This window comes from Esox lucius, chromosome 3, assembly GCF_011004845.1.
Source record: "Esox lucius isolate fEsoLuc1 chromosome 3, fEsoLuc1.pri, whole genome shotgun sequence".
Lineage (NCBI taxonomy): Eukaryota > Metazoa > Chordata > Actinopteri > Esociformes > Esocidae > Esox > Esox lucius.
Window position 1 is genome coordinate 6,321,417 of NC_047571.1, and position 12,419 is coordinate 6,333,835.

The 12,419-nt window shown below is 43.1% G+C and overlaps 1 protein-coding gene across 3 annotated transcripts in view; it reads right to left on the minus strand.

Annotated features, from left to right (window-relative positions):
* LOC105018377 (solute carrier organic anion transporter family member 5A1) overlaps positions 1–12,419 on the minus strand; it is a 27,463-nt gene continuing 15,044 nt past the window's right edge. For all 3 annotated transcript variants that reach the window (XM_029118284.2, XM_029118286.2, XM_010883749.4), the window contains 5 exons: positions 11,203–11,401; positions 10,424–10,583; positions 8,596–8,837; positions 4,801–4,865; positions 1–3,242 (listed from right to left, as the gene is read on the minus strand). In XM_029118284.2, the coding sequence (XP_028974117.1) occupies positions 2,770–3,242; positions 4,801–4,865; positions 8,596–8,837; positions 10,424–10,583; positions 11,203–11,401 (1,139 nt within the window). In that variant the 3' untranslated portion in view covers positions 1–2,769. The remainder of the gene's footprint in view (positions 3,243–4,800; positions 4,866–8,595; positions 8,838–10,423; positions 10,584–11,202; positions 11,402–12,419) is intronic.

A 12,419-nucleotide genomic window follows, 5' to 3' on the forward strand; every position in this document is an offset into this window, starting at 1 on the left:
TTTTACACCATTTTTATTGACAGAGGTCAAGTATCCAAGGCATTTCCAAACAGTGTGTTCACAAATAATCTACAGTACATTTCCTTCTTATGATGTTGACCATACAGCTGAGGCATTAGCTGGTCATTTAACACTGTCATTTGATTTGAAATAAATACAATACGGATAAAAAAAGGGAAAAAACATCTACAATCTACCTGAAATAGTGCATATGGTAGCATCAAAGTCCCTGTCTGATGCCACATACAATGACTGACGACAGCACTAAACAGAAGGTAAAGAGAGAGAATTCCTCACTCATGTTTCCAAGAGAACATAGGTTTTGAGGATCAAAAGACTACCAGAAATCTGCAGTGAACATTCTGGTACTGTAGAATGAACAAACAATTCTAAAGCCAAACTCTTCACAATCCAAAGTCAGCCTTATCATTTAGTTTCATTACTTGTAGTTAAGTCAAGAGATGTTCAGAATGAGCAACATTTATTTTATTATTTGTAACACCAAATAAAAATGGCATTAAGGTTAAATAACTAGTTATGTAGTGATCAATTTCAACTGCAATTAATTAGTAGGAAAAGTAGGCACGGAGAAACATGACACTGTAGCCTTTTGTTAACATTAGATTCAAGAAGACTAAAGAGAATACTTGAGGCAAAATGCTAGCTAGAAGCTAGTAGCTGGAACTGTGATTCATTTGCCCCGGAATGCTCATGTATTTGACTTTTCTTTGACATGAAATGGAATGTTTGACTAAAAGTTGTGATTTCTATGCTTTAATAAGTGTTTCTTTCACGGAGTACGGACAATTATTACATGCAGCATTTGTCTGTCACTACAATTGGTAGATACATTGCAATGTTATTCTAGATGACCATGTCAGTTTAATAATTAAAAAATAAATCACTTCAATCATTCAGTTTATAAAGAGCTATGGTACCATTCACATCTAACCCCAACATAATATTCCAAAAGCCATACAAACCACCGCTGTGATTTATACCTTTAAGTTTTAACCAACAGCCAGAATCTTGTAATTGCTGTTCTATCTGTTCAAATCCACATAGGTACATAGAAAAGCATACTTTCCCCACCAACATAAGTGCTAAAATACACAGAAAAGTAAGATTCTTCCACCATTCCATTGTTGTTTCGTTTGAGATTACACCAGAGCTTCATTTACGCCTTCCAACAACAATACGAACTTATTGCATGTTACATTCATGAACTCCTTGAATGTTTCAACAACCTTGTTGCCCAGCCAGCTCTTCATATTTATCACACGTCTCCCAAAAGGAGTGCTGACTTCAGTACACAACACCTCCCCACCCCATCCATGTAATCCTACAGAAGTAATAAAACATATCCTAAATCAGCATTCCTACTCTGAAGAGTTAAGGACCCCACCGTGTGAGCTAGAGCACTGGTTAAGCAATTAGTCCGCTGATGTGAGTTCCTAACTGAAGGGGAAATGTACCGTGATATAACTTCACCAAGAGGAAAAAAAGAGAAGACTCAGCAGCCATGATTGACATCACGTTGACAGTGGATCAGTAGTACATGCTGTATGTTAAACTAAGTGAGGAGTTAGACTTTATAATAATTACGAGAGAATACCGGTAATTGCTATTTGGCTCGGTTATGAAGTACATGAGAAAAGCGCCCCTGCTGGTAAATCTATTAAATTGACACAGCCATACCTTTTACCCATGGTCGGTGAGATACAGACTAAACTAAACTGCAAGACACGGACACTTAGTTTTCACCAACCAAGGTTAGGTGAAAACCTGTTATATAAAGGTTCCTAAACTACTATCTACCTAACTAAGTAATGCAAGAGTGGTTGGTTTGTGTGGATTGGCTGATCATGTGAAGCGCATGTGGAGCTGGCCAAGTCCACTCTGGTTAGTTCAAATGATATATGTACCAAATGGGCCCCAATCCACACTGTATATAATCCGCTACTTTGAAGTTACCACCCAGTGTTTGTAGATTTCTGTGAAACATGATCTGTAATTTCTACATTTGATCCATAATTCCTATGAATAGTTTCCCTTCGAACATGTTTGCATTAAGCACAGTGTGGATGTATACCAGTTATATAACATTTCTGTTTGTTCATATGAAGGCCATTATGTTAGCCAGCTCATTGTCCTGTAGGCTTTTGACTGGCCCGTTATTTATTTTTTTGAAATGGTCAGTTTGAAACAGAATTCTAAGTGGATTTCAATTTTAATATAATAGACCAATACTAAATCTTTTGGGTGTGAGTAAATCGAGTATTAACTTTTAAAAGTAAGGTTCTCACTGGGAATTTTTTTAAGGGAATAGGGGGAAAATTCTCTATAAATTGCAATAAACAGACCATGCATAGAACAGGATTCGGTTTTTGCTTGCCAACCAATACGCTTACCGCAGTCACCCCATCCTGCCGAGGCCCTAACACTAAAACTGAGAAACCAAGTGTTATTTCATATCATTTTCACCTAAGCACCGTGTCACCTGTACCTGCATTACAGTCTTTCACTCCCATGATTGCAAAAATAACTAAAATGAAGAGCACACAACCCTACTAGGTGAAGGGGAGAATAGCTAAGCTGAGGTATCCATTCCAGTGTTTTCCATATACCTGCTGCCCGCCCGGGGATGTCCAGTTCCGATCGGTGGGTGCGCGCGTTTGTGCGTGAGCGGTTACTTTACAGGAGAGAGAACCGGAAGTGAGAAAGGCACGCACCGGAGAGACGGAGGCTGGCGGGACGGGCTGGGCCCCCTCAGACGCGGGCCGACACCTGCTCCAGAGAGCGAGCGGGAGGGCGAGGGGCCGGCGGGGTCACAGACTTGAGGCTCTTCAGGCTGTTACCCGGGCAGCTCTGACTGCTCAGGCCACGGTTGAGGACGGGGATGATGAGAGGCTCGTTGCGCGGTATGTTCACGGGACAGGAGCGTGTGCGGGCGTGCCCCTTGTGGCCCCCAGCGTGGCAGATGAGGTCGCTGACCGTATCCATGGGCGAGAGGTGACGCAGCCAGCGCTCCAGGCGCTCCTCCTTGTACTTGATGGAGTACCAGGTGAGGAAGATGAAGACGAAGCCCACGAACTTTAGGCTGGCGGCCAGGCCGAAATACACAAAGCGGAAGGACGTGACGTCGTACTCCCAGCAGGAGCCGTGGATGCCGCAGTCCTGCTGCCACAGCATGCAGGTGGTGTCAATCACCGCCCCGAAGTAGATGGGCGTAGGAATGTAAGCTGGAAAGATAAGAAACATAATTATAACCTGGAACAAAGGTGGTGTCTGTTGAAAAAGCACACTGTCAGGTAGCCAGGAGAGGAGGGTATACAGTACTATGCTAAAGTCTTAGGCACCTGAAAGTCACACTAAATCCATTTATTTAGGTAGTAACTTTTTATTTGTAAAGACACACACACACACACACACACACACACACACACATATACACATACACTCACCTAAAGGATTATTAGGAACACCATACTAATACTGTGTTTGACCCCTTTCGCGTTCAGAACTGCCTTAATTCTACATGGCATTGATTCAACAAGGTGCAGATTATGGAGATTTGTGGGATGCACATCCAGGGCACGAAGCTCCCGTTCCACCACATCCCAAAGATGCTCTATTGGGTTGAGATCTGGTGACTGTGGGGGCCATTTCAGTACAGTGAACTCATTGTCATGTTCAAGAAACCAATTTCAAATGATTCAAGCTTTGTGACATGGTGCATTATCCTGCTGGAAGTAGCCATCAGAGGATGGGTACATGGTGGTCATAAAGGGATGGACATGGTCAGAAACAATGCTCAGGTAGGCCGTGGCATTTAAATGATGCCCAATTGGCACTAAGGGGCCTAAAGTGTGCCAAGAAAACATCCCCCAAACCATTACACCACCACCACCAGCCTGCACAGTGGTAACAAGGCATGATGGATCCACGTTCTCATTCTGTTTACGCCAAATTCTGACTCTACCATCTGAATGTCTCAACAGAAATCAAGACTCATCAGACCAGGCAACATTCTTCAAGTCTTCAACTGTCAAATTTTGGTGAGCTCGTGCAAATTGTAGCCTCTTTTTCCTATTTGTAGTGGAGATGAGTGGTACCCGGTGGGGTCTTCTGCTGTTGTAGCCCACCCGCCTCAAGGTTGTGCGTGTTGTGGCTTCACAAATGCTTTGCCGCATACCTCGGTTTTTAAAAAGTGGTTATTTCAGTCAAAGTTGCTCTTCTATCAGCTTGAATCAGTCGGCCCATTCTCCTCTGACCTCTAACATCAACAAGGCATTTTCTCCCACAGGACTGCCGCATACTGGATTTTTTTCCCTTTTCACACCATTCTTTGTAAACCCTAGAAATGGTTGTGCGTGAAAATCCCAGTAACTGAGCAGATTGTGAAATACTCAGACCGGCCCGTCTGGCACCAACAACCATGCCACGCTCAAAATTGCTTAAATCACCTTTCTTTCTCATTCTGACATTCAGTTTGGAGTTCAGGAGATTGTCTTGACCAGGACCACACCCCTAAATGCATTGAAGCAACTGCCATGTGATTGGTTGATTAGATAATTGCATTAATGAGAAATTGAACAGGTCTTCCTAATAATCCTTTAGGTGAGTGTATATACATACATACATACATACATCCCTATACAGAGTGCTACTTTTGACCTGAGCCCAGTAGCACTACAAATGGTTGTGCAGCATTCAGGACATAAACTGTCACAAACTGAAAAGATCCCCTCCCTATTGAACTCTCTGCATTTCCCAGGGCAGCCAAGCTGCCTTACTCACCAAGGGTCCTGAGGAGAACAAACTGCATTCCCAGAGCAAAGGGTCTCTCCTGTTCGTCTACAGACCTACAAGAGTCAAGGATGTAGAGAACATGGCGAAGACAAAGACAAAGAATTATGCTAACAATTACAAAAGTGCTTGTTTTTCTTTAAATCCTAGTTTGCAAGCCTGCACAAAAAGAACACAAGGGCAGAAGTTCTACAATTAACATATAAATTAAACATATTAACATACAACCTCGTTTCTAAAAAAGTTGGGGCGCTTGTGTGTAAAATGTAAAGAAAAACAGAATGCGATGATGTTCAAATCATTTAAACCCTATATTCAATAGAAAATAGTACAAAGACAACATATCCATCCATCCTCTTCCGCTTATCCGGGGCCGGGTCACGGACGGGACTGGAAACACCTTCCCGGGAAGGCGTTCCGGAGGCATCCGAAACAGATGCCCAAGCCACCTCAGCTGACCCCTCTCGATGTGGAGGAGCAGCGGCTCTACTCTGAGCTCCTCCCAGGTGACCGAGCTTCTCACCATATCTCTAAGGGATCGCCCAGCCACCCTGCGGAGAAAGCTCATTTCGGCCACCTGTATCCGGGATCTTGTCCCTTCGGTCATGACCCAAAGCTCATGACCATGACCATAGACAACATATCAAATGTTGAAACTGAAATATTTTATTGTTTCTTGAAAAATACATGCCCACTTAGAATTTGATGCCAGCAACACATTTAAAAAAAAGTTGGGACAGGGGCAAATAAAGACTAGAAAAGTTGTGTAATGCTAAAGAAAATATCCTGGTGGAACATCTAACAACTAATTAGGTTAATTGGCAACTGGTCAGTAACATGATTGGGTATAAAAAGAGCAACCAAAGGAGTCTTTCAGAAGTAATGATGGGGAGGGGTCCACCTCTCTGTGAAAGAGCACAGGCAAATACAGGTGCATCTATAAAAAAAAAAATATTGTGGAAAAGTTCATTTTATTTCATACTTCAAATCAAAAAGTGACACCTTCATATTCTAGATTCATTAAACATGAAGCCTTTTTTGCTTCAATCTTGATGACTTTCCCACAATATTCTTTTTTTTTTCTTCTGAAACTGCATCTTCAATTGTGGCTGCTGCCCCCTAGACTGCAACGATGCCCAATAGGCTCCTATGATGCTCCCTAGGCTCCTATGACGCCCCCTAGGCTCCTATGACGCCCCCTAGGCTTCTATGACGCCCCCTAGGCTTCTATGACGCCCCCTAGGCTCCTATGACGCCCCCTAGGCTCCTATGACGCCCCCTAGGCTTCAATGACGCCCCCTAGGCTTCAATGACGCCCCCTAGGCTTCAATGACGCCCCCTAGGCTTCAATGACGCCCCCTAGGCTTCAATGACGCCCCCTAGGCTTCAATGACGCCCCCTAGGCTTCAATGACGCCCCCTAGGCTTCAATGACGCCCCCTAGGCTTCAATGACGCCCTCTAGGCTTCAATGACGCCCTCTAGGCTTCAATGACGCCCTCTAGGCTTCAATGACGCCCTCTAGGCTTTTATGATGCCCCTAGGCTCCTATGATGCTCCCTAGGCTTCTATGATGCTCCCTAGGCTTCTATGATGCTCCCTAGGCTTCTATGATGCTCCCTAGGCTTCTATGATGCTCCCTAGGCTTCTACAATGACAAAGCTAGGCCTTCTCATCCAACATCAGCGCCTGACCTCACAAATGCTGTTTTGGCTGAATTTGAAGAGCCACTCCAAAATATTGTGGAAAGCCTTCCCAGAAGAGTGGCAGCTTTTATAGCTGCAAATGGGGGGGTGGAACTCCATATCAATGCCCATGGTTCTGGAATGGGATGTCCAACAATCTCATATAGGTGTGATGGTCGAGTGTCCACATTCTTTTGGTCATATAGTGTACCTTTTTACAGTCAAAGGCAGTAACTCAACCAGGAAACACTATACTATAAACATAAACTTTGTCTTTGTCAGTAGAGTGATCAGTAAGCTATAACTAGTAGTTTCCTGGTTTATTACCATTTCCTGGTCTAAAAGTGTTTCGTGGGCAAGTCACATGATGGCACAGGGTCAAAATCTTGCGGTTTCCATGCTTTCCAGTCCAACCATGGCGAACCCGCACATTTGTTTTCATTAATCTAAATGGATAAGCTTGTTGCAATGCTTTAGTGGTGTATTGGTCCTACTAAAATAGTTTTGACAGGTGATGCCTGAGCAGGACTTATAGGCTATAGTCTCTTACAAATACTTGGTAATTGGCAGTTAATTAGGAAATAATTTAAAAAAATTTATTCATGTACAATCAGGGTTCACCCGAGGGCCTAAGATTTTCTGACAAGGTTCTGCTGGTGAAGGCCTAAAATCAGGTACGGGGAAGGTCTAGAAAGTCCGATAGGAAATTCTGAATAATACAGTTACTGGAAGGAATGGTGTAGGAATAAAGCTTTGGATTGTTCCTGAATAACAAAACAGCTGATAATTCTGGGAAAAACTACAGATCCAGTAGTTTTTCCTGATCTGGTCATTTAACCTGGTAAAACTCTGTAACAGGTCTGCACGATTTTTGGATAAAATAATGAATAACAATTGCTTTGACAAATATTGCAATTACAGTGATGATTTGTGATTTTCAAACATGGTTGTAAACAACGTAATGTGCTATTAAACTGAATAAAGGTGAGTTAAGGCTCAGTGTTTTCTATTTTACACTTATTACCAATTTGAAGGTGCAGGTTGTGTTGAACTATTCATTAACAGCTCGTTTAACGCAATGACGTTTGCTGTGTTTGCTCTGTTTGTGCCGTTGCCATAGCTGGTTAGGCAAAATATACTCAACCCTTGAGGTTTATTTTCTCCCATATTAAGTTTGTTTGTAGGGAATGACATTGAAGCCGACTTTTTTTTTATAATCAGTGTTAACTCAAACTAACATTGAAAAACCATCAAGTATTTAAACAAAATTAGTCCAGGTATTTAAGTAATCTTCAAAAATATCCACAGCACCCAGGAGGAAAAACTATTATGGACATACAGTGCATGCCCGATACCTCACGTGAAGTGCATATCATTCACCTTTTTTGGAGCTGAAAATCACGTAAGTTGGCGATTTGGATATTGCCCTTTTCGAATTGTCAATATCGCAATTGCGATTATATTTCGATTAATTGTTCGGCCCTACTGTGTAATGTGTTAGTTATGACCTGACTCATCTGTTGTAAGAAGATAAAATATGGGCTATGATTGGACCCGAGGTTTTCTAATCAAACCCGCATAAAAAAAACCTGGCCTTGGAGAAGATGAAAACCCTGTCAAACAGCAGCAACCTTGTATTTGTTCATAAGAGTTATTTTGTAAAGATAGGAAACCCGCCCCGTTAGTCTCCACACAGACACAACAACATGACTGATTAAAGCTGAACTAGCTTTATGGAGGTTTGCATCATGAGGTCCTGTCCTACAAAATTGTATGCCTATTAGAAAATGTACATTAATTTGTAATTACAGATTTAAAAAGTTGCATTCAAACACTCAAATGGGCTATAAATAAATGTTAGTGTTTACTCATGCAAGAGCGACATGTAGCATAGCAGACTAGACTGTATAAAGCTGCTGTCATTACAGCCATTGCAGAGATAAAATGCTACACGCTTAATAGGTGCAGAAACCTGCGTAAATAAAACACATGTACATAAAATAAATGTTTGTGTAGGAGCCTTATTTAAAAAAAAAATATCACTTGCTTAAAATACATAATACCACCACTGACTCTGTTTTCTGTTTTTCCCAGAGTCCGTACCTGAGTGTGACGATGATGGCGGACGGCTGTGCGCAGGCAGTGATGAGAGTGACTATGAAGAGGAAGACGAGGAAGGGGATGAGTGTGCTGCAGGTGCGGTCACACTTCCCTGACACGGCATAGCCGTTCTCGTTCAGATAGGTCTTGACGATGACCAGCTGCAGCTGGTTGCCTGGGCCGTTAGAGGACGGCGTGATGACCTGCCTGCTCTGGACACAGGCACAGTCCGAGTAGTTCCGGATCTGAGGGAACACGACGGATCAGTTTCAGCATGGAACCAACAATTGGCGTGAACATGTGCTGGTGAGGGGCAGCCCTTTGAACCAATGCAAGCGATTTGTTTGGTACACTGTAAATTGACTTATTCAATGGCTGTACAGTGATCAGTAAGCTATAACTAGTAGTTTCCTGGTCTAATAGTGTTTCCTGGTCAAGTCACATTATGGCCCAGGGTGAGACTGGCCAAAGATTTCATGGTGCTTCCCATGATTCCCGGTCGAACCATGGTGCACCCGATTGCTCATACAGAATGACATGTCTTGATATAACCTGTAAAAAATACTTTCTAAATCTAAATCTATGAACTTGCTGGGGGGCTCTACTGGTGTATTGGCCCAGATATCAGTGGCAAACTGCTCAAATTATTTAATGTCAACAAACCCCCGATTCAAGCTCTAGCCATATGTCATGGATGTGATTCAGAGCTGAACTCTTCACTTGCCTTTAAAACAACCCGCAATCTATTCTGAGCCATTCCAGGTTTGATGTGTTTATGGTTGTTTTCTTGCTGAAAGACTACCAATCTTCAATGGAGGCCAAGTGTTTGGACACTGGGTTGGACATTGGCCTCTAAAACGCATATTTCATGTTGTCTTGCACACGTAGCAGATCTAGCATAGCAAGCCTTATAAAATCGCACAATATTTTATTGTTGGGAGGATATTATTTTCACTGAACACTTAATCTGTCCAAATTTGGTTTTATTGATCAACAGAAAATGTCCCTCCAGCATTTCAGCTTGTGCAGGTGTGATTCTGAGATGGTCCTAGGTTTCTTCTGTTGTGGGGTTTCTTTCTATGAACAAATGAAATGTTAGAAGGAATGACCACGCTGTCTACAATCAACTGTGATGAAGGTATGATACTGCTGTGTTTTGCTGCCTGTGGTACTGAGTCCAGGTCTGAATCACATTCAAATTTCACATTTTAGTAGTGTAGCAAAAATTCCTATCCAATAAAAATTATTCAAGAATTTGAGCAGTTTGCTGCAGAAAAAGTGGATAAACCTCTACTAGAAAAGGGCAGCAAGATCACCAATGGCTACAAAACACATTTATTAGCAGTTATCTTGGGCAAAAGAAAACATTTTCTATTTGTCTTTATTTTCATTGTAAATCTTAAATCCATTACTGGGTGTTCAAAACACCAGTTCACCACCTGTGACCCCCAAAATGCCAAATCTACATTTCTAGATCCCTCTTAATGAATTCAGACAGTTTTGCGGAACTGTCAGTGGGTATTTCGTTTATAAGGCCTAGGCCTCCTCAGGGAACCCCAGACATTTCACAATTTCCTCATTGCCCTCAACAGGCACACATGATTCACTAATCAAGGGCTTGATGATTTGCTGACAAATCTAATCAGGTGTGCTTGCATCGGACTAGATCAAACACATGGGGGACCCTGAGGAGAAGTTTTAATACCTCTGTGCTTCAGTGTCTCGGGTTGGACAAACAACTTGAAGCAAACAGAACGCGATCTGTGGTTGTCTTTAGACTGCCGATGGAGAAATGACCAGAACGTCATCCTGTGGTGAAGGAGACACTCACCCCGGTGCTGTCGTTGCCCACGCTGCGGCAGCCGGCCAGGCAGGGGTTGAAGTAGGTGATGCCGTCCGAGCCACAGACGGGAGCGTACTCGTGGATCTTACAGCCACAGTTGACATTACACCCGCCTGTCAGGTTACGATGGGTCATTGTCAGGGTGGGCCTGGGTAAAGAGGAGGAGAAGGGTTGAACAGAGCTAAAAACCCTCAGGCTATTTCCCTCTATCGCAACGTAATCCCTCTTAACACTGATTAAACATAATGTTAGGTCCTACCACGCTGCTATTCAACGGGCACATATAAACTGATATTAGTTGCGTCCAAACCCATTACCCAGAACAGGGGCATTACAACTATAAACGATGGAACAGTAGCTGTATCCACAATGGCACCCTATTTCGTATATAGTACCTTACTTTTGACCAAAGCCCTATGGACAACGTGCAAAAGCTATGTGCTACAATGGGAAAAGGGCGCTGATTGGAATCCAGCCAAACACTGTTGATGTGTGCTGAGGTGACATTTACTATTCAACATGGCAGACACTCCCCATTAACATGGAAAAAAGCACACTTCTACAATTCACTCAACTAACTCTATCACATAGGGGTATTGGAGACTTATTTGCACGAGCATACTGAACTAAATGTTTTTTGGGGATGAGAGAAACATGGAAAGATGTTGCTTAGAACAGAGAGACAGAGGGCAGAGACAGAGATAGAAATAAAGCCAGAAAGGTGGGAGGGAGGTAAAGAGGACAGAAAGAGGACAGGGTCTTGTTACCCGGTGGTGTAGGGTATGTTAATGCCTCCCAGGTTGATGCTCTCACAGCCCACGATGAAGAGTGTAGAGAAACACAGCAGAGACACGCCACTGCAGATCATGGCCAGCTTGGCCGACTCCCGGGCTCCCAGCTTCAGCTTCTTGATGATGTAGCCCCCCAGAACGATCCCCACCCCAGCGCTGGGCACGATGATAACGCCTGGGACATAAAGAGGAATATTAGATGGGGAACTTAAGTGGTAGCGATGTGAGGGGAAATCTATACACTTCAATTTCAGCAATTAGACACAAGGGGGATAATGGAGGAAATACAGTGGGGCAAAAAAGGATTAGGTCAGCCACCAATTGTGCAAGTTCTTCCACTTAAAAAGATGAGAGGCCTGTAATTTTCATCATAGGTACACTTCAACTATGAAAGGGAAAAAAATCCAGAAAATCACATTGTAGGATTTTTTATGAATTTATTGGTAAATTATGGTGGGAAAAAAGTATTTGGTCAATAACAAAAGTTCATCTCAATACTTTGTTATATACCCTTTGTTGGCAATGACAGAGGTCAAACGTTTTCTGTAAGTCTTCACAAGGTTTTCACACACTGTTGCTGGTATTGTGGCCCATTCCTCCATGCAGATCTCCTCTAGAGCAGTGATGTTTTGGGGCTGTTGCTGGACAACACAAACTTTCAACTCCCACCAACGATTTTCTATGGGGTTGAGATCTGGTGACTGGCTAGGCCACTCCAAGACCTTGAAATGCTTCTTACGAAGCCACTCCTTCGTTGCCCGGGCGGTGTGTTTGGGATCATTGTCATGCTGAAAGACCCAGCCACGTTTCATCTTCAATGCCCTTGCTGATGGAAGGAGGTTTTCACTCAAAATCTCACGATACATGGCCCCATTCATTCTTTCCTTTACACGGCTCAGTCGTCCTGGTTCCTTTGCATAAAAACAGCCCCAAAGCATGATGTTTCCACCCCCCTGCGCTTCACAGTAGGTATGGTGTTGTTTGGATGCAACTCAGCATTCTTTCTCCTCCAAACACGACGAGTTGAGTTTTTACCAAAAAACTGACCATATGACACATTCTCCCAATCCTCTTCTGGACCATTCAAATGCTCTCTAGCATACCTCAGACGGGCCTGGACATGTACTGGCTTAAGCAGGGGGACACGTCTGGCACTGCAGGATTTGAGTCCCTGGCGGCGTAGTGTGTTACTG